Source organism: Leptinotarsa decemlineata, unplaced genomic scaffold (genome assembly GCF_025532065.1).
Source record: "Leptinotarsa decemlineata unplaced genomic scaffold, Ldec_3_MD MMD2_tig00000218_RagTag_RagTag, whole genome shotgun sequence".
Classification (NCBI taxonomy): Eukaryota; Metazoa; Arthropoda; class Insecta; order Coleoptera; family Chrysomelidae; genus Leptinotarsa; species Leptinotarsa decemlineata.
Genome location: NW_027412545.1, coordinates 820,884 through 844,155, shown reverse-complemented (window position 1 = coordinate 844,155; position 23,272 = coordinate 820,884). Strand labels below are relative to the sequence as shown.

The 23,272-nt window shown below is 33.2% G+C and overlaps 2 protein-coding genes and 1 long non-coding RNA gene across 4 annotated transcripts; 2 read left to right on the top strand and 1 right to left on the bottom strand.

Moving 5' to 3' along the window:
• Positions 1 to 855: 855 nt before the first annotated feature.
• LOC111512696 (uncharacterized) lies at positions 856 to 20,023 on the bottom strand. Its single transcript, XM_074173185.1, has 5 exons — positions 19,878 to 20,023; positions 10,508 to 10,658; positions 8,456 to 8,653; positions 4,628 to 4,742; positions 856 to 1,404 (listed from the first exon to the last, which is right to left on the bottom strand). Exons 1-5 carry the CDS (start codon positions 19,927 to 19,929, stop codon positions 1,180 to 1,182), a joined length of 741 nt encoding a protein of 246 aa, XP_074029286.1. The 5' UTR covers positions 19,930 to 20,023; the 3' UTR covers positions 856 to 1,179.
• LOC141481558 (uncharacterized) lies at positions 6,535 to 8,633 on the top strand. The gene is made up of 2 exons (XR_012465034.1): positions 6,535 to 7,061; positions 7,488 to 8,633. It is a non-coding gene; the product is annotated as an uncharacterized lncRNA (long non-coding RNA).
• LOC141481557 (uncharacterized) lies at positions 16,587 to 18,788 on the top strand. Of its 2 annotated transcripts, XM_074173186.1 has the most exons (3): positions 16,587 to 16,832; positions 16,889 to 17,113; positions 17,171 to 18,788. In XM_074173186.1, the coding sequence occupies exons 2-3, from the start codon at positions 16,891 to 16,893 to the stop codon at positions 17,338 to 17,340; spliced, it is 393 nt and encodes a 130-aa protein (XP_074029287.1). In that variant the 5' UTR covers positions 16,587 to 16,832; positions 16,889 to 16,890; the 3' UTR covers positions 17,341 to 18,788. The 2 variants fall into 2 exon arrangements, with proteins under 2 accessions (XP_074029287.1, XP_074029288.1); XM_074173187.1 differs by lacking the exon at positions 16,587 to 16,832 and having other exon boundaries at positions 16,868 to 17,113.
• Positions 20,024 to 23,272: the final 3,249 nt, after the last annotated feature.

The window sequence follows — 23,272 nt, the reverse complement described above, 5'->3', positions numbered from 1 at the left end:
TCAAATAAAATTAGTTTTTGTACTTTTTCTCTGAAACATAAAAATTTAATGTGTAACACTTTTCTAAAATGATGAAAAGTATTAACTTTGTCTTTCTCATTGCAACGTCTGACTTTTTACTATAACCTGAAGTTAGTAAGTACATTTTTTTATCTATATGTTTTACAATTTTGCTGCAATGTTTTCAATTTCTTGTAGATGTCTTGATAAAGGGAATAAACATTCTCGAAATCTCGACCATATAACAAAGAGTATTCTTTAAACAACAGCCCAGTACTTTTTGACTGCATCCCCAACAATATTCCGTATTTCTCCTTAACTAGTCAGTCAAGGCTACCCTATATATATATATATATATATATATATATATATATATATATATATATATATATATATATATATATATATATATATATATGGTAAAATGGATTAACAGGGTCTCTCAGTCAAAAAATCAAAAATCAAGCTCTGCTTTACTTTGCCAAGCTTTCACTTCTAATGGGAAGCTTCTTCAGGGCAGTAAAACTACGTGAAAAACAATAAATTGAAGATAAAAATTGACGTAAAAGTTAACATGTATACATTATCCAATTTATATATATATATATATATATATATATATATATATATATATATATATATATATATATATATATATATATATATATTTATATAGGTATATATAATCAAGAAATTTGGACACAGTCAAGCTGCTGGAAAATAATTCCATGAAAATCATAAAACTAATTTCAATATAAGAGCCACTGGTAGACAGTTGTTTCAGCCTATTGGGCATCGTCAGTAGCGGGCATGAAATTTCAGAAGCTGTCCTGAAATGCCATCGAAAAACGAATCTACTTGTTTTTAAAAATGGTATATTTTCAAAAGCACGCCTTTCGAGTGGAAACTAGAATATTTTTTAAGGCCAAGTTGACATGCCACTGTCGAAAAAAAATTAAGAATATACATGTTCGCTATCTGGGCGAATTCGTATCGGTTCCCTAGTATACTGTGAAGATTAAGTAATTGAAAAATATTTTGCAATACATTCATCCTATCGTTTCATCAATCAAAAATATCGTAGCATCAAATGGTGATTTGATCGATATCAATATCCAAAGTTTCGATGACAGCATACTCCATTTATAATCGTAAAGTTAATGATAATCACAATCAGATTTATGGTTTCGGTTTAAGACCACCTGGATAAGGAGTAGTTCGACAAAATTCAAGGATAGCATCAATCTTCTCATTTTGTTGAAAATAGTTCGTGTTCAGCCTGTTATGGAAAAAAACCCCTAGTTTGTTTCCCAGTGCCCCAGAGTTCAGGAAAGTTTTGAGTATGAGCCCCAAAGTCGATGAAAGGGATTCTTCTATCATATCTCCTAATCCAGTGAAGCTGAACTGAAAACGAAAGAACACATATAATAATGACATTTCATACAAGTGCAAGATTTGTATTGATGTTATGATCACATAGGTTCCTAAAAACGTTATTCTAATTTATAAAGGCTGAAACATTCTTGAAATGTACTTCTTTACAAGATAAAACAAAGGTTGTTGTTGGTTGTTACATTTGATGCGGTAAAGTGTTTTCAAAGTTTCAAATTGCCAATCAACTCGTAAACCACAACGTGATTGGAGTTAATTAACGACACACGCTACGTGTCACATTACTGTGAGAAACATTCATTAGTATGCATATACCTACTTATTGTCCTGAATCCTTCAAAACACTAGATAACACTATACTAAAACTCCATAATAGTAGGCACTACATTCTCAGAAAAAAAATCTGTTTGAAATCTGTTTTTTCATTAACCAGCTGTCGCACCCCTATGAACGACAACCCTCAGAAGTCGAAACTTGTGCGAGCTAAGGATTAACGAGGTCTTATCTCGTTCATAACACGAGGTAACACGAAGTATAATTACATTGAAACGAAAACAATGTTGTCAGGTTGTGATTCTATATATGATTCTATAGAGTGAAAGAGAAAATTCTAAAAATAAGATTAGTGAATTTTACTGGGAAGTTCAAATTAATATCTGCTCAGCAATACGGATTCAGAGAGGAAAGATCAACAGAAGATGCAATACAAAATCTAACAACTTTCATTTATGAAGCTTTTGACAAAAACATATCAACGATGTGCATCTTCGTTGATATTTCCAAAGCTTTTGATACCGTCAGTCATACAAAACCCCTGAGAAAATTAGAGAACTGTGGAATACGCAGGAAACCTTATGACATAAGCTATTTATGTGACCGAGAACAGAGAGTCAGTATCGATGAAATTATGAGTTATCCCATAACTGATACTTAGGGTGTTCCGCAAGGAACGGTTCTAGGACCAATTATATTCACAATATATCTAAATGAGCTGCTACAGATACCAACAAAAGGTAAAATTTTGAACTTTGCTGACGATACGGCTGTCTTGTATACCGACTTTTCATGGAACCAACTGAAAGTTTCTACAGAAAAAGATTTTATTGAGATCAAATATTTACCTTTCACATCATATTGCAGTATATTACCCAATATGGAATACTTAAATATAGGAAATATTAATCACATTCCTGGAGGCGAGTCAATAGAATATCTAGGTATCTATATAGATAGGAAGTTTCGATGGCACCTACAGATGAAAGAAATGATCAGAAAGTTAAGAGATACACTTTCTGAGTTCAATCGCCTAAAAAATTTTCTTGACATTCAGCATTTGAAAACTTTTTACTTTGCACTTGTACAATCACAACTATCCTATGGTATAATAGGTCGGGGAGGAATGATTGTTATCTAAGGAATCTAAATGTCATACAGAAATGAATACTGAAAATTATATTTGATAGAAAAAAAACTCATCCAACTGAGGCCTGATTTAAAGAAGCAAGTGTATGTGATATTTGAAAACTTTTTTGTATGAGCATACTGAGTAATATTAAAAAAGGAAACATCAAAATAGAATTATTCGTTCACTCTTACAATACTAGGAAAAAGGGTAACTCATTGAATGCACCACGATGTGACAAAAATATAGAACAAAGAAACGCAGCATATCGCAGACCACGCTTATACCAAATATTACCAGGAGAAATTAAAAATATCAACAGTTCTTCTATTTACAAAAGAGAAGTAAAGAAATTCATTCTGAATACCGATAGAAATGGTTTTTTTTTCTGACTTCATTGATCAAACTATTCCAAACAGCAATTTGACTTAAGCAATTATTGAGTAGATGAAAATAACTATGTATTCTGTCTGTAACCACTGTTTCTGTTATTATTAGGTTTATTTATTAATTGATTGATAACTCACTATTTTTTAATGAAATGTAAAGTAATAGTATTTATACTCTTAGTTCACAACATAGTCTCATCACGAACAAGCTATACATTTCTATGGCTTCTGTGATTATCTTGTTGATTTTCGATAGCAGTCCATGTATTTTATATCAATGTGTGAGAAAATAAGCATATTATTATTATCACTTTCTATGTTTTTTATCACTTTTATTTGTAACTAACGTTACTGAAGTAACAAGATAAATATTATTATTATTATAAAATATATAGAATCACAACCTGACAACAATGTTTTCGTTTCAATGCCATAATATTTCGCAGAATTTAGTGCCTACTATAATAGAATTTTGGTATAGTCGAGTGTAGAGTCTCATGATTAATTATGAGTTTTATTCAACATGCCATAAAATAAATCAAACGGATATTTTTCATTAAATAATCTAGCAAGGAATGCCCTTCACAACATTCCAGAGTCACCAGACATCTGCAATTTCAATAAAGCTGATATTTTCCCAACAAATATACCGGGTGTTTCCTAATTGCTGTGAAAAAGTGTAAGGGCGTGTTCATTAGCAAATTTTAGGAGATCATAGATCCGAAAATGCATTATTTTTCAGAAACAGGGTGTTGAACTTTTCTAAAAAAAATATATTTTTTAGAATCCTTATCCGATTTTCGAGAAATTTGGCAATGTTATTTTCAGTGATAAGAGGTGCATTCAGCTTTTCTTGGTTATAAACTGTACATTCTAGTGGCGGCTCGAAACAGTTTTCCAATATTATTGGCCAAAAAATGTACACCTTCGACCGTTCCTGTAACATTGAACATTTTGTTTGTAAAACATTTACAAATAAAAATTTCTTTTCGTAGTTCTCTGTTCTCCAGAAAGAAGTAGAAACCACTTCATAGCTTATCTATACCTAGATCACCCATTATTTAATTTCCTATTGCTACTTATGTTGATGAGATATGGAGTACGAGTAAACAATTTCAAAATCAGGTGTATGGAAATGACAACCAGCTACTTTCTATATAATATGATCAAGAAAATAATATAATTTCTAGATTGGTCGTATGCTTGAATTTCAGTAAACAATATTCTTTTTTCACTAGAAAATCAGCATTATTCTTGGAACGTTACTATTTCGGTTGTTTTAGATGTGGAGAGTAATAATAGTGATCTGTACATGAAAAATAAACTCAGCTGTATCTCTGAAATAATCCTGTTTTCAAACTGACAAGTGCACATACAATGTTCACTACATCTCACTGTATTCGATATATCTCAAAATAAATTGATGATGTTTGAATTTACTTACACCAACTTGATCAGCAGTCCAGTACACAGTGAGATCATTTATTTGTTCAGTCAAATTGAAACCTGGCTTCGTGAAATTAACTCTACCCCGCCAGTCTGTGTTATCCATAGTAATACTGAAAAAAATATAGTAATAATAGTAGCAGAAGTAATAAATAATTTGAATAGGATGGCGACCGTTGAATATGATTTTGATTGTCAAGTTGGCGGGAATTCGGTCAAAATGTTGAAGAAAATTAATTTCTGAATTGTCGACGTTTCCAAACTTTATTGTTTCATCTTCAGGACTCTGAAGTATAAGAACAAGACATACATATTAAAATGGTAATTTACAAAGCAGTTCTGTTAGAAACAGAATATATTATGTAATATAACAATCGTTAAAAAATAATAAACGTTCCGAACACTTTAAAAAAAACAACATTGATGAGTACTTACATTTAGGGCGGCTTTCCGAGTTGAAGGGTGAAAATAATTTCGACATAAAATATAAATACGTACACATGTTCCTGAAAGACGTTGACACAGACACAAAGGGATTAACAATCTGAACTGTCTGTAAATCGTTTTTTATAATTCAAAAAAAAGCCCATGAAAGAAATGAGAATTGTATTTGGAAAAAGCAGTCGGTTGATAATTCTAAAGTTAGTTATTGTTTGATTTTTTCTATTAGATTGAAATATGAGGTGTGTAAGTTTTCAATATCCGACCTTTTTTTAACGCATTTTGTTCCATGTTTTGTTATTTCAATTATTCCGTTCAGGAGTCTCGTTTTTCAATATCATCTGTTGTCCTATAATACTGACTGACTCAAAATCAAAAGTATGAAGGGACGATTTGCAATGTTCTGCAAGGCTAGTAGGATTCTATTGTTTTCAGTGGGTTGTGTATATTTTTACAATCCCTGCTATGGTCAGTAATTCTTTGTTTGAAATACCTGCCTGTTTGCCCTATATATATTTTCTCACATTCAGCACATGGTATTTTATAGACAATATTGGATTTCAGGTCTTTTGGTGTTTTTGTTTTTATTCTCGTGAATATATATTTTTAATTTTATTTTCAGATTTCAGACTAATTTTAAATTCCTAGATATTTAATTGAAAAATTAGTATATTCAGTGTAACAGAGCATAAATAAGGCCCTAATTTACAAAGAGATAAGAAAACTTCTTCTACTGAAATTACACAAAATAATTGATGAGGAATAAATTAACTTTTAATCGCTAACCTTGACTTTTCCCCAAAAGTACCTCAGAATGGTAACTCTAGATAACTTCAGAGATGCGAACTTTAATATTCAGAAGAACTTTGATAAGCTGATCAAATAACTGACCGTAGATGCATAGATTGAAAGATGAGAAACGATAAAATGGCAGACTTAAAGCTTCACTCACTTTTTGAAAAACAAAGAAATCAACAAAAAAGAGTTGAAAGAATAACTGAGAGAAATAATCTTTTTCAGAACACTCGATACAAAAAAAACGAAAGTTTACTTGTTGAGAATCAAAATGTAACTAACTTTGTATGTGACTAATTTTTTCCATTACAACTATTTCTCCCTCCTAAGAAATTATATTTTCTTACTTTGGATTTTTTTATTGGTTATCGGGTGCCACTATCGATTTCGGACCAATCCGAAAGATCGATCCTACTATCTATTCGTTTTGAGGGTGGGTGACGCCCACAAAATCAGAATTGAAGTTACCACTTCTGTCGGGGGGTTTACAACCGTATGTAGCAGGTCTGACACCACAACTATGCAAGACTCTAGAAAATAAAAATTTCAAAATTAGTATGAAATCTGAAGATACAATTAAAAATCATTTATTCACGAGAACAAAAACAAAAACACCACAAGACCTGAAATCCAATATTGTCTATAGAATACCATGTGCTGAATGTGAGAAAATATATATAGGGCAAATAGGCAGGTATCTCAAACAAAGAATTACTGAAAATTGCAGGGATTGTAAAAATATACACAAACCGCTGAAAACAATGAAGAATCCTACTAGCCTTGCAGAACATTGCAAATCGTCCCTTCATACTTTTGATTTTGAGTCAGTCAGTATTATAGGACAACAGACGATATTGAAAAAAAGACTCCGGAACGGAATGATTGAAATAACAAAACATGGAAGAAAATGCGTTAACAAAAGGTCGGATATTGAAAACTGACACACCTCATATTTCAATCTAATAGAAAAAATCAAACAGTAACTAACTTTGGAATCATTAACCGACTGCTTTTTCCAAATACAATTCTCATTTCTTTCATGGGCTTTTTTTGAATTATAAAGAACGATTTACAGACAGTTCAGATTGTTAATCCCTTCGTGTCTGTGTAAACGTCTTTCAGGAACCTGTGTACGTATTTATATTTCATGTCGAAATTATTCACTTCACCCTTCAACTCGGAAAGCCGCCCTAAATGTAAGTACTCATCAATGTTGATTTTTTGTAAAGTGTTCGAAACGTTTAGGTATTATTTTTTAACGATTGTTATATTACATAATTTATTTTTTTTCTAACAGAACTGCTTTGTATATTTCAATTTTAATATGTATGTCTTGTTCTTATACTTCAGAGTCCTGAGGATGAAACAATAAAATTTCGAAACGTCGACAATTTGGAAATTGGTTTTCTTCAACATTTCTACCGAATTCCCGCCAACTTGACAATCAAAAAGTAGTAAATAATGTTATTAGGAGTAGTATCTTCAGTGTTTTTTGGTATCTTTATAAGTCCCCTAAATACTTTTTGATATAAATAACACATATTTGCTCAAACTCCACAACATCGAGAGACCACAAAAAGACATTTGAATTCCTAATGAAATATTAATTTGTTTTCGGTAAGGATTGGCAAACTTGTGAGCCTCCAGAAATCATAGCCTACAAAAACCCGATGAGTGGTATACATAACAACCCAAATTATATCCAGAAATATATGAGACAACATTCAATGGACTTGTTAGTTCATACACTCCAATAAAGTTCTTGAACAAATCAAGATGGAAAGAAAAATACATAAGGCTGCATTCTTTTTCGGAAACTTCCAAGAAATGGATTAGTGAAATGAACACGTCAGAGAAATATACTTTACGAATGACACTGGAGTACAACATGTTTGAATTTTGAAGAGACTAGATTTTAATTTTTTTTATGTAAAATTAAACTTTCAGTGTAGATACTGGATATATGTGACTTCACTGAAATTTTCATTTTGTTCTAGTTTTTCCTAAAAAAAACTGTGACTAATTTCTACTGATGTTCGGTGCCCTTCAAGGTATTCTACTGTTACTCATTTTCAAATGTTGCTACTTGGTTTAGAAGATGGCCAATTAGCTTTCAGCACATATATTCAATTTTTGATTTCCATCATCTGCAATAGATAAAGATTGAATATTTTAATGGATATCAAACGTCTATTGGTATAATTTGTGTTTGAATTCAACTACTGATTGAGATAGTTTGTAGTGAGAATATACTTGTGAACAGGAGTTACTGAAATGCCATCTAGTAACTTTCAATTCAACAAAATAGTTTTTTCATAATGAAAATGAATGAATGAATGAGAATGGATCGTAAATCACCTCGCTCTTCAAAAAATAATTGAAAGCTTGCTTTTTTTGAACTGTAAACATTATTCATTAAAAATTTGGATTCGATTACGTTCCAAGAATTTAATTTTTGTTTTTGTTCAAAACATCATTATTTCCGATTGGATCTGAAAATCAGAATACCATGCACTGAATGGTTACCTAATCAGAAGGAAAACTTCAACTCAAGTTCAGAAGAGGACAGAGGAAGACAACTATAACTCACTTCATGTTTCCTCTCAGTGCATTTGGATTCAAAGCAGCATCTACTCCGACTTCATACGATGAAGTAAGAAGCCATTTGTTCCAGTGAATATTATAGTCGAATATCACATGTGGTTCGTGGTCTTCGGTTAATTGTTTAGCGGTAACATTCCACTGAGGAAGCCCATACCATGTCATATTGGTGAGATTGAAAGTGGCTCTAGAAAATCAAAAAGCATAACGATTACTATTTGCTTTTTCGGAACATTTGGAAAGGCAAAAATTAGAGTGAATTTTATAGAAAAGCTTAAAAAAAAAATTAATAAAATGGATTTGAGAGATGGTAAGAAAACTGGAGGTGAACAAGGAGAAGGTAGTGGAGTGCAAGAAAATTTGAGTGGGGAAAACCAAATGAAAATGCTGATGGAATTCATGGTTAAGATGAATGAGAATATTGAAAGTGTGAAAGGAAATATGAGAGAAAGTATTGAAAGTGTAAAGGGGGATTTGAAAGAAAATATAGAAAGTGTAAAGGGGGATTTGAAAGAAAATATAGAAAGTGTAAAGGAGGATATGAGAGAAAATATAGAGAGTGTGAAAGGAGATATGAGACAGAGTATAGAAAGTGTGAAGGAGGAAATGAAAGAAAGCATGAGAGAAAGCATGGAAGGTGTGAAAGCAAATATGGACAGATTAGAAGAAATGGTACAAACTAAATTAGAAAAAAATAAACAGGAGATGGCTCAATTATATAGAGATTTTGAAAATAAAATGCAGCAGAAAAATGATGAATTTTACAGTAATACAAAACAGGACATAGTGGACATTAACAACTCAATATATAAAAACAGTGAAAATATTCAAAAAGTTAGGACTGAAATTAAAAACAACAATAAAGAAGTGTTAGGGAAAATTAAATATGTAAATGATAGGTTAGAAATAAATACAAATAGCACAAATGAAATCATCAATGAGAAAGATGAGGAAAATAAAAATAAATTCATGACTTTAGAAAATAAAATTAGGGAAATAGAGGAAAATGGACTTAAAACTAAAGTAGAAACCACCTACATAGGACTGTGCCAAAATGTACAAAACAATAACAAATTTGAGGGCAATATTAAAAAGTTACATCCAATTGTATTTATTAAAATCTTAAAGAATAAAATTAATAACAAAATGAAGGGTGAGGAAATGAAAGACATAATTAGGCAACATCTGGTAAATCAACCATGCATATGGTTCAACAGCCAGGAAAACAATATTCAAACTTTTGAAGATTTTGAGAATTTATTTATTAGACAGTATTGGGGGGAAAATGCGCAATTGAAAATAAGAGATAAACTTCAATTTGGAAAATCTGACGAATGCAGGAGTCAAAATTATAATAATTACGCAATTCAATTATATGCAACAGCACAATATCTACAACCAAAAATGAGAGAAGATGAAATGGTAGGATATATTAGTAGGCATTTTAGGCAGGAAATATTCGAAATTATTAGCATGCATGAAATCAAAAACATGGACAGGTTATGTGATTATTTAATGAGATTAGAAAGAACATTGGCAAATAGGAGTAATAATACAAATCAATTTAATAATCAAAACAATAATAACAGATATAATAGCAATAATAATAGAAACAACAATAATAATACATACAGATATAGAACTTATAGTACAGACAGACAAAATTACAGAGATAATAGGGATTACGATGACGAAAGAAATGATGATATGTACAGACATAGGAGAAGTAGAAGCGTAGAAGAAATTAGACAGCTAAACAATATACAACAGACACACGCTACGAATGAGGTACAGAGTAATAATAATGAGGTATAAATTAAAAATTTATTAACAAAATTTATGGTAGAACTAGGTAAACCAACACAAGTAATCCTAGATAACGCAACATATTTCAATAACGACAGGATGAAGAAATTTGCACATAATTTGAATATTAAATTTTATATATTTATAACAATTTATATATATATAAAATATATATATATATATATATATATATATATATATATAATATATATAATATATAATATATGAAGTTTACCTGGTAAGTCCAATATCTAATGTCCAATGCTGGTTGTTTTTTGTAATGGTCAAGGGTTGGTGGGTCTGGTAATTCATGGATGGAATCCCGAGAATCATTGCTTTTTGAAGACAGTCTACCAGTTTATAACCCAATTCTAAGTCTTTTCCAGCTGATAAATAGAAAAAATATCCATAGTTTTTTTTATCCATAATGTTATAAGGAGGATTGATAGTACACCAGATATAATTTGGTGAAATAAATTTTATGATTGGGAAAGAAAAGTCAGGCCGATATAGAGTGATAAAACTTAATATATAAATAAAGCTTAATTATTTTAACGAGTTACAGAATATTAATTAAATTCATAATTTGACTTACTCCGCTTTATCACTACTTTCTTATGACTCATGAGGGTGAAGCAAACAGTGTAGTAGCCAGCAAAATGCAGCAGAAAAAAAACAATTGAAGACAACCGTAGAAAGGTAATTCCAATTATTAAAACGGTAATTTCATGTTGTGCCCAAAACATACCCTTGAGGGGTATGTTTCGGCGAAGACAATTTCAGAGCACTGCTAAAATTCAGAGTTGACGCTGGTAATAACTCATAATAAATTGTAGAAGGAATACCAGTTATATTGGCAAAACCACGCAGAATGAAATTGACACTGATAAAATAAAAGAGTCTGAGAGTCTTTAACAATAATGATAGATGAGACCACAGATTTTTCTGTTAAAAAACAACTTACAATTCGCATAAGATATTTCAACACCAAAGAATATAATATTGAAGAAGATTTCATCAAGTTTGTGGATGTGGTGAATCTCAGTGGTGAAAACTTAGCTCACACAATTTTACAAAAGTCAGATATAAACTTGGCCTTGATTTGGCTTATTGCCAATATTAATGGAATATTCAAGAGTGTACAAGCTCGCATTTCTCAGATTCAGCCTCTTGCAATCTACAGCCACTGTGTCAACCATAGGCTAAACTTGTCTATAAGCAAAGCTTATTCTGTTGCTAGCATCAGAAATGCCATGAGAGTTATATTTTCCCTGGCAAATTTTTTTCATGATTCCGCTGCAAGACTTGAAGCTTTGGTAGAAAAGAAGCATACACTCCATACTCTGAGTTGTGAGCTGGCTCCCTCAAAATGATTTTCTGAATCCGTCACTGAATATAACATCTGATTTATTTTTTTGAATTTGTGTAATGTCATGAATTGTTGGATGTGATTCAACTTAACGTTTATTTTTTTAGAGCAGATAAATAAAAGCTTGTTTTCGAGAGTGTTTTTTTCACTGATAATATATTATGAAGTTATCACTGGATTTGTTCCTTAGTTCGTTCATTTTATTAAATGTGCTATTGTTGCATAGTCAATCCCTACAACATTTAGTAGATCACTGTCAAACTAACCTATCCTTTGCAGAGTTACAACTTCAAAATTAGTATGGCGGCTAACTTGTTTTCCATTATTTTGTTTTTTTTTTCTTCTGAAGCTTTTCGTTTGATATCTATATCATGGAGGTGCATAACAAACATATACTACCAACATTATCAGTCCGCCATATTAGTTCATAGAGACATCATTTTATTTTTCATATTTTTTTCAGCACTATTTCATTTGATTGATTCGTGGAGATGCATAAAAAAATAGTTCACCATCTTGAACGGTCTGCCATATTAAATATAGACTGACGTTTCTTAGCTAACCATGCATTGTTATCCAGACTAATAATACAAAATTTCATCTTCAATGGTTGCTTTAAAATTTTACTAGAACTAAACTACTTACACATATTGCCAGTTCAATAAGTTATTGAAATAGTAATAATATTTTTAAAAACCAGCTTCCATTAACAATCTTTGAAAAGAAGAAAATGTGTTTTGAGTTAACACAAATTCATCAATTCATCATATTACACAAATTATAAGATATGAAATCTTTTCGCAATGTTCACCTGTTTAAAAAAAAACTTGTTTTTTTCTGGAAATTATTCATGTCAAGATCAAATTACTACATGGGCTGAAAAATTCTCGAACATAAATGACGCTAGTCTTATTGCATTCACCGCCTTGTCAGTTAGTATCAACGTTTAAAAGAAAGCTGTTGAAATTTCATGATATTCTACTCATAAGTTTGTGAGTTATTGTGTTAAGAGTGACACTACTTCTGTTATTTTCAAAACAATGGATCAAAAACAATTTTGTGTTTCAATTTCACACTGCTTCTTGATGGGAAAAAATACCGTTCGAGCGAAGTAATGGCTTGAAAAGTGTAATAAGGAGTCCGCTCCATCAGAAACAACAATTAGACGTTAGTTTGCTGACTTCAAACATGGTCGTATAGGCAACAATGATGCAGAACACACTGGACGTCTAAATAAGACAGTAACACCAGAAAACATTTCAAACAATCCACAAAATTATTTTGAATGATCAAAGAGTGATATTGCTTGAGTTAGCTGACATTGTAAAGATATAAAAAGAATGTATTGTCTTTATATTGCATGACCATTTGACTATTAGAAAGCTCTGTTCAAAGTGGGTGCCGCGCGAGCTCAATGGTTGGCCAAAATCAAGAACGTCTTGATGATTCTAAGCAGTGTTTGGCAATGTTCAAACATAACAAACCGGAAGTTTTACGTCAATATGTGACAATGGATGGCACACGGATTCATCACTTCACTCCGGAATCAAAACGAACATCATCTGAGTGGAGAGCAAATGGGTGAGCCTCCTTCAAAGTGCCCGAAAGCACCATAATCGGCTGGAAAGGTTATGGCCTCAGTATTTTGGGATGTGCCTTATGTAATATTCATCGACTATCTTGAGAAGGGAAATTCCATCAACAGTGAATATTATATAACGTTATTGAAGGCTGAAATTGCATAGAACGACCGTATATGTCAAAGAAAACAATTTTGTTCCACCAAAACAAAGCACCGTGTCACAAGTCAGTTAAAACAAAGGCAACAACACATGAATTGAACTTCGAATTGCTCCCACATCCACAGTATTCGCCAGATGTGGCTCCCAGCGACTACTGGCTCTTCGCAGACCTCAAAAAATGCTCACCGGTGAGAAATTTTGTTCGAATGGAGAGTTTATTTTGAGGCAAAAGATAAATCGTCCTACGAAAGTGGTGTTGAAATGTTAGAGTAACGCGGGAATGATTTTGTGGCTCTTGATGTAGATTATGTATTCTTTCTTAAGCCTGGGACTTTTCAGCCCATGTGTTACATACGTGAACTGTAAAAAAAATTGAGTGAATGTTAAAATTTTGCGGGCTACGTACATTCGATTTTTTTTAATGTTGGCACGCTCGACTCGAACATATGTTTACAATTTCAGTTGTTCAAATATTTAGTTAGTTGGTGAGAGGCATAAAAGTTAGGAGTGTTTTGTGTGTTGAGCGATTTTCTGCTATAGAACAAAAATCAAAGAATTTGCATCAAATTTTGTGTGAAAAAGACTTAAATTGTTGACAATGGCATACGGTAATTGTACTCTGAGTCAGAAGAATTTTTTCAAGTGGTACAAGCTCTTCACAAAAGGTCGAGAAGATGTAAATGACGACGCTCGCCTGGACGCCCCAGCACATCAACAACCGATGATAATGTTGAGAAAGTGAAAAAATTTGTTATAGAGAATCGTCGAATCGCTATTAGAGAAGTTGTTGAGGATTTCGACACATCGGTTGGTTCATACCTTGCAATTTTTTCGGAAAATTTGGGCATTAAGCGTGCGACAGTGAAGTTCGTTCAAAATTGATGAATTTTGACCAAAAAAAAACGTCGCATGAGCATCGCTCGGGAATTTTGAATGACGTTAACGGCGATTCATATTTGCTTAAAAGGGTCATAACTGGCGACGAGTCATGGGTATATGGAAATGAAAGTCCAATCGTCCCAATGGAAGAGCCCAGGAGAGCAGAGACCAAAAAAGCACTCCAAGTTCGATCAAATGTCATGGTTTTGCTCAATGTTTTCTTCGATTATCGTGGAGTAGTGCATAAAAAGTTCTTGTCACATGGTCGTACCGTCAATAAGGAGTATTATTTTGAAGATATGTGCCGCTTGCGAGAAACAATACGAAGAAAACACCCGGTATTGTGGCTTTCGCATCACGATATGTCAATTCACCTGCTCCCTCGTCAATTTTGTCTAAAAACAACACCGCAATCATGCCTCAACCACCGAATTCGCCAGATTTGCCCCCCTGCGACTTTTTCATGTTCCCAAGATTGAAGAGACCCTTCAAAGGACGGCGATTTGAGACGAGTGAGGAAATGAAAACCGAGTCGCTGAGCGAGCTAAAGGACATACCAAAAAGTTCATATCAGACCTGCTTTGAGGATTTGAAAAAACACTGGCATTAGTATATTATATCTGAGGGCGACTACTCTGAAAGAGAAAGAATAAAAATTGATGAATAAATGAACAGACAACATAGTGCATTCTTATTTATTTTCACAGGTAAATCTCGCGACAAGCTTTTTCATCATATGTATTCTGTAATGTAATAAATTGATGGGTGTGAAAGAATTCAAACCGTTTTTTTCCCTTTTCAGAGCATGTTAAAAAAAGTTTGATTCTGAAAATTCGTCTTTCACCAATGATCTATTTTTTATTAATCAATTGTCGTTGGACATATTCCTTGTCTGTTCATTTCATTTTATACCCCATTGTGGTACGAGCACCACCAAACTATACATGCATTTGATATCCACATCATTTTCTACCATATTTGAGAGTCTGCTATATTGAATTTAGAATGACGTAATTTTCCGCATTCTTTTCAGTAAACAGTTTCATTTAATGACCCATATCAAAGGAGTACGACAACACTCAGAAGTCTAAACTTGTGCGAGCTACGGACTAACGTTGTGATTTATAACACGGGTTGAACAATATCAAGTGAAAATAGATCGTTCAGCCTGCGGTTTGAACCATCGACCAACACGGCGGTCAATTTGAGGGAGTGAACAAAGTACCCACGTTGAACCGACCGGCTACCGACCGAGAACAATACATTTTATTGATTGCTTATTCACACTATCTTGCTAAAACAGTATTATGCCTCTGGACGTAAAATACTGTACTCCGGTATAATTTTACAATTTTTCTACTTTTTCATTTTTTCACTATCACTTTCTAACGCTCTCGTAGCTCGAATTGATCTAAGAAGAATTTCCAATATGTCCAAAATAAAATACATCGACCGAAGGTTCGCCTATATTTTTCAAACCTTTTCTCCACGACAGGATGATTTATTCACACGGAAAAGATATAAAATATTATTCAGATTAGTACTAATGTTCTTGAACTACATCATGTCTGTTGGCGAATTATACTGATGGAAAGAGTTTATTGATGTGGGTATTCTAACATAACGTTTCAGTATCTTATACATCGAATGAGGAATCTAGGGTGTATTTTAATAACACGCTACATTCAAGATTATTTTCCGGACCATAATATTTATATTTGCACTGAAGGTTCTAACTTCTGGACTACCTGGTATTGTAGTAACGAGAAAAAAAATTATGAGAACTTCAGTATAACCAACCCTGGATATTTTCGTGAACTCAATTATGTATTTATATGCATTAAAAGGTACGGAAGCGCAGAAGGGCCACATATTTTATTATTTGTTTCTTGGAAATGACGATTTTGAATCTCGAAATTTCGACTTTAATCTCAAAATTTAGACTTTTATCGAAATTTATTTCGAAATTACGACTTTAAACTCGAGATTAAAGTCGAAATTTCGAGTTTAAAGTCGTAATTTCGAAATTACGAGATTTAGGTCGAAATTTCGAGATAAAAGTCTAAATTTCGAGATTGGAGTTAAAATTTCCAGGTTAAAGTTGAACTTTTGAATTTGAGGTCGTAATTTCAAAATTACGAGATTAAAGTCGATATTTCGAGATAAAAGTCGAAATTTCGAGTTAAAAGTCGAAATTTCGAGATTCAAAGTCGTAATTTCCAAGAAATAAATAATAAAAATATGTGGCCCTTCTGCGCTTCCGTAAAAAGGCATTATCTGCTATTTCATCTTGTCTAATATTATGTGTTATTTCATTCAAGATTTTGATTTTGGAGGCCCGTTAACCTTCCAGTAGTCGCGTACCTGTCTACGAGACCGTGTTTTGAGCTATTTGAGCAATTCGAGGGAGATGGTGGGAGAACCGGCGCATCTTTCGCAGTAGCTGTAGCGACGGAAGGAACGAATCAACAGTATAAGTTTGATCGTTGTGGAGTTTGTGTATCGGACTACAAAAATTAAAGGTGTCCCAGTCCGGCGCGACCACTCGCGTGACAATTTTTACGGGTGAAGTAAGTAACTGAAATTTTATTTTTTTGTTATTTATTTCATTGTTTCACTTTTCTAGCCATGGCCTCTTATGAAAAAGAACAGGAACGTTTGCAACGGTTATTGGAGGAAACATTATCAGAGGATTTGGAAACTAATGATGCTGAAGTCCCATTCGATGAATCTGACATAGATGAATCCGATCACGAGGAAGTCACTGAATATAGTAGTGACTCCGAACAAGATATTGACAATGCTGATGAAAATAATGATAACTACCAGATGACAGGTCCATCTTTTATAGGTAATAAAAATTAACTATATTTTTTTTTCATCTTACGTTTGGTACTTTTTGTTACAGCTAAAGACAACACTTATTGGAAAAAACATGAACCTCCAAGGACAGCAATTAGAACACGACAAGAAAATATTATAAAACGTCTACCTGGCCCCACAGAAACAAGGCTTTCAACCACTTCTTCACTGAAGAAATTCTTTCGGAAATTGTTATGTGCACTAACCTTTTTATAGAAAAAATAAAAACTAAATATACGAGGGAAAGAGATGCAAATAAAATTGATGTCACTGAAATTCGTGCTTTGTTGGGATTAATTTATATGGCTGGAATTATGAAAGGAAATAAATTGAACCTAGAAGATCTATGGAGAAAAGATAGATACGGAATTGAAATCTTTTATTTGACGATGTCTTTACAAAGATTTAGATTTTTATTGAGAAATATAAAATTTGACAATGTTGAGACTAGACTAGAGAGAAGAGCGTTGGATAAATTGGCACCAATTCGTAAGATATTTGACCTCTTTGTTTCCCATTGTGTAAAAGGGTATCACCATTCTGAGTTCGTAACTATAGATGAAATGCTTCATCTTTTCGCGGAAGATGTGCCTTTCGCCAATATATGCAAAAAAAAACAACAAAATATGGTATAAAATTATTTGCCTTGTGCGATGCAAAAATGTTTTACACAAGCAATCTGGAAGTTTACGTTGGTACACAACCTGAGGGAATATATAAAGTATCCAATGCTTCAGAAGATGTAGTTTCCAGGATGTGCAGTCACATATCAGGCAGTGGACGAAACGTAACTATGGACAACTGTTTTATTTCGATTCCTCTTGTTGACAAGTTACAATTAAATTTCAAATTAACTTCATATGGTACAATAAAGAAAAATAGAAGAGGCCTGCCATTGCAATTTACAAAACCAGTTCCTAGACCACCACACTCCAGTATGTTTGGATTCAGACCAAACTGTACTTTAGTCTCCTATTTACCCAAAAAGAATAAAAATATACTACTGGTTTCTAGTTATCATAAAGAAGATGAGATCGATGAAAGTACAAATAATCTAAATAAACCAGTTATGATAACAGACTATAACAAGACCAAAGGAGGCGTAGATACCGTGGACAAACTCTGTGCTTCGTACAATTGTGCTAGAGGGACCAGGCGATGGCCGATGGTCGTTTTTTATTTGATGCTGAATATAGGGGGCATTAATTCCCAAGTAATTTTTTGTGCGAATAATCCGACCATCAACATTTTAAGAAGAAATTTTTTACGCGATTTAGCAAATGATCTGATTAAACCTCATTTAGCTGCACGGGCATGTTTGACAGGTCTTCCACGGATACTGAAGCTTCGCCTACAAGAAATCACAGGCGTAGAATCAACTGCTGTTGAAGTCAATATTCCACCAGGTCGATGTGAGGAAGGTGGATGGCAAAAAAATAGAAAAACAAGATTTTTTTGTTATCTTTGCAGGAAATATATATGTTTGGAACATGTTACACCACTATGTTCAGGGTGCAAACAACCCCCGATGGAGGTTGAATAATTGCATGTTTTAGTGCTACACGTGTCAAATGTGACTTAGAATATTCGTTTCTTTTTATATTTTCTTAGATTTTTTTTTATTTTCTTTCATTTATGTATTTCAATAAAATGTTATATTTTTCGGATCCTTTTTTTCAGTTGTTCTTTAACACACGAGAAAAAAAAATCAACTCAAAACTCATTAAACAAGAACATAATAATGTATACCTTACCAAAAACTGAGGCAGCGTTGCCATATGCAAATGAATTTCTTAAGAATTGAAGAATTTTGTTTGAATCTTGAAGTAATGGAGGTTTGCTGTTCTGTTATCTATAAGATAAATGTAGGATTTCGGTTTGACTAAAGTACGGAAATTGTTTCGAAACATATAAAGAACATTACAGGTAAACTCTTTTTATAAAATGAAAAAACCCGTTGAAGAAGCCTTTGCTGCAATGATGTCTTTTCTACTTGTGAACCGCTATTTTTTTAATTTTCACTAATTTCACAACACATCTTATTCATAGAAACAAGCCATGCAGTTAGACAGCAAATCTAAAATAAAAGTAAAAATCGGAAAATTTCGTCTTTCGTGGGCCTTGAAAGTTTAATCAGATTTCTTGGTCTATTTTTCCAATGTATTTTAGAACAAAAATGTGCCATTGATCACCCGAAGGCGATTGTTGATAAAAACAATCGAAACGTCGTGAAGTAACTTGGTTTGGAACCTTTTGATTTTTAATTTTCATTTCTTGTTGATAATTTTTCAATTTAAGTTTTGTATTGATAGTTGAATTTTTTTTGATTTTTTAGTTGTGGCTTGTATTTTATTTCATTGTAATTTCAGTTCTTATGCTCAATATAACTGTTATTTTTGAGCTAAACTTTTCAATTTTTTACACATTCTTTCAGGGATTTCAAATCAATTTATATCATACTACACAATGGAAGTACGAACTAATGAAATGCAAAAATGTGCCTGATGAATAAATCTGAAATAATGAAAATTGAGAAAAGAAATTAATATCGGTTTCAAACGAGTCTTCAAAATTATATTAGATTTCTGGATCTATTTTTTCAATGTATTTTCGAAGAATAATATCTCTAAAGAATAGATCCGAAAAAATGAACAATCAGAAAAATTAAATATCACTTTCAAGAGGGTCTCTTTACTTTTGTAGAAGTGTTAAGAAGATCGGTAAACAGATGGTTGACTATTTTATATTCTTACCATTTACAGTATATGCCAAAGCAATAATGAGGGAAAATCTTAAAACAGACATGTTGGTATTCTGGTAGCACAATACTCAGCCGATTCTCAAACAACTCTCTATAATATATAAGAATTTAAGAAAATAAAAAATCCGCAAATATACATTTTATTTAAATAACAACTGATCATATGTTAGCGATTGTTAATACGTGATCTGAAGATGATTTACTTATAATTCCCATTCAAATATGAAAGATAACGATTAGTACATTTTATTTTTAATATGAATGTGTGATGGAATTGCCTAATTTGAAGTGAATATATATATTGAGTATTACTTTGTTTAATTTTCGCGTCACTTCACAATATCGCAGTTGTTTAATTATATAGACACATAAGCTCCTTCAGGCGTGTATAAGCCACACATCAAATATATCAGTAATAAAAATATTGATGATTTCCGCTAAGTACATAATTGATAAGAACAATGATAAGAACAAGTTCATTGAAAATATAACTAATACTATTTACTGGCTTTACCATCTTACTTGAAATCTTTAAAATAATTATGATTTCAATGAAGGAGAATTATTCAGACCTTACTGAGCAAATCAGGTCGATGACATCTTTTCTTACGAAGACACATTTATAGAATTAACAGAAGACTCAAATCACGAAAATCAAAGATGAACGAGGATCGCCATGGTGGTCATTTGTAAAGCTATGCTTCGACAATGACCAAACGAAATTCTTCCTGTCTGTCACTACAATTTCCAATTGAGCATTTGTACAGAGTTTTCAAATTTATTATTTCCACGTATTGAAAATAGTTTTATATTATTCTCTTCCTAATGTTAGTCATGGTCATATAATGAACTCATGCCCCTTTGCCAAGGGACATGAGTTCTGTAGAGTAGGAGGGGTGAGTGTAGGCCCACAGCACTTAGGCCACATGTGACCCATTGTACATCCTTCCGAAGAGTTATCCTCCTAGGTCATCGTTCATCCTGTACTTTCCAGAAAGGTGGACAGGTCACTAGGAGACATTTCCTTTATATCGGCAGGTGTAGGCCAAGACTCATCAAACACACACTCTCTTATTGACGATAACTCCGGACATTCGCATAGGACATGCCTGACAGTTTCATCTTCCTGTTCACACATCCTGCATAGAGGTGTGTCCACTAGCCCTATATTATGGAGATTTAAAAAAAATTCTGTTTTTCCGTTAATCAGCTGTCGCCCCCATACGAACAACAACTCTCAGAAGTTGAGAAACTTGTGCGAGCTAAGGACTAACGAGGTCTTACCTTTTAACGTGTGATTCCTAATAGATGTTTCCTTAGTTGACAGTGGCCAGTCAGAGTTACTACTGTTAATCTTAGATTTTTCCTGGTCATCGCCAGCTTCCCAGGGTCGCCCAAGGTGATCCTGGCAAGATTGCATCCTTTGATTTCATCCCATCTCTTTAGGGATTGAGCATGGGTGTAACGTTTGGCTAGTTCCGTAATTGTAGAAGTCATCAGGCCTTAGGTACCACTGTGTCCTAAAATTCCTAGTCCAGCCGCTTCCTTGGCTAAAGAGTCGACAATGCGATTACCTTAAATCCTGTCGTACCCTTTAATCCACCTCAGGATATTACTATTATCTACCGAGACTTTGGCTAAATCTGGGTGGCACTCTCAAACTAGCCCTAAGGTAACACGACGCGTCGTTGTCTGTTCAAGGCTAATAGGACTTGTCTACTATCAGTGCAGATTGTTATGTTTTTGCCAGAAATTCCTTTCCTGATTATGTATTTTGTGACTATTGAGATACCAGCCAGTTCTGGTTGAACCACACTGGTAATTTTAATATTCCCTACTTAATTCTCAGGCTTTGTGATCTGAAGTACACTCCACATCCTGAATGATCAAAAATTGTATAAGGTCAACTGACAACTTCTAACTTCTCAAAGTACTCAAAATGACAACTTGTCAAATCTGAAAGGCATAAATACATTCCAACGGATCAATTCGTTGAGGCCTCAGCAAGGTTCCTTTTGATGTTTTGACCTGCACCAATCGAATCTTGCCATCTCTGCCTGGAATGAGTTTGGTGATACGCCCCAAACGCCAAACAAGGCGTTCATCATTTTCGTTTCCAACTAGGGCTATTTCTCGACTTGTCGCAATCGTTTTTGGTTCTTCATTAGCTTCAATTGTCCTAAATATTCGTTTTCGGTTCTCAAATTTGATTTGAAAGGGTTATATTTTTAGGAGTGATTAATTTTTTGGGAAAGAAAGTTTTTGGCTTTCTACTACTCCATCTGATACAAAAAAAAATGGATGAGAGAATCTTCCAAAGAAAGGAAGGATTAATCGATTTGAAAATAAGTAACTCTATACATGGATGTGTAGATCATGCAAAGAAGTAACTTTCAGACACAAACTGAAAGAAAGTCCTCTCAAATTCTCTCGTAACTTTTGTTTGTGTACTTCTTATTGAAAGAATTTGCCGTACAAAGCCTGTATACTAACGTTCCTGTTGTAGAAGTACTTTAAATCATACAGGGAAGCTATCAGAAGACGATGAGTTACCAAATTTTGGTCGTCATGCAATTACTAGGATGCTGTTTCCGAAACTATTACTTCCAATCGAGAGACGCAAGATGAGAGATTGTTAATGGGATCGCCTCTTACACTGGTTATAGCCAGCATGTATATCGAATGGTTTGAAACGCTGGCTAATGAAGAGGCCCACAAGAAGCACCGATTCTAGTTCATGGTATGAAACCATAGAGACACCCAATTGGACACCTCTTTGCAGCACCTTAACAGCGTGAAACCTTCCGTAACATTTACAATGAAGAAGGAAGTCCACAATAAATTGTCTTTTCTAGACGTAATAGTGAAGAGTAGGAACCGACAACAAGTGGAAAACAACTCACGGGACAATATTTGAATTACAAATCCAGCCACCACGAAGTAACCACAAGAGGAATCTTTAAGATCCTAATTAATTTTGTATTCAGATTTTCTGTAACATAAAGGAATGTCTTGACAAGGATATCTTCTGCAGAATAATTACAATTATGATGAAACAGACTAGAACAACTAGAAGACAACAAGAGGTCCACAAAGATGAAAAGACGTCATAATACCAGTGTTATCTTTTCCTCACGTCAGAAAATTGTCGGAAAGTATAAAAAAATGGGTGTAAGAACAATATTAGAACCGGCTTCAAATTTGGAAACTTCATTAGTAGCAGTCTCTCAAAAGAATAAACCAATACATGTATTGAATGAAATACGAGTAAGAGTGCGGTGAAGCCAAATATAACCGGCGGGAAGAATCAGTAAATCGGAAGAGGGGCACGTTTGGACTTACCCCTAGTTTATAAAAACGCAAGGTAACGAGGTAAGGTAATGTAAG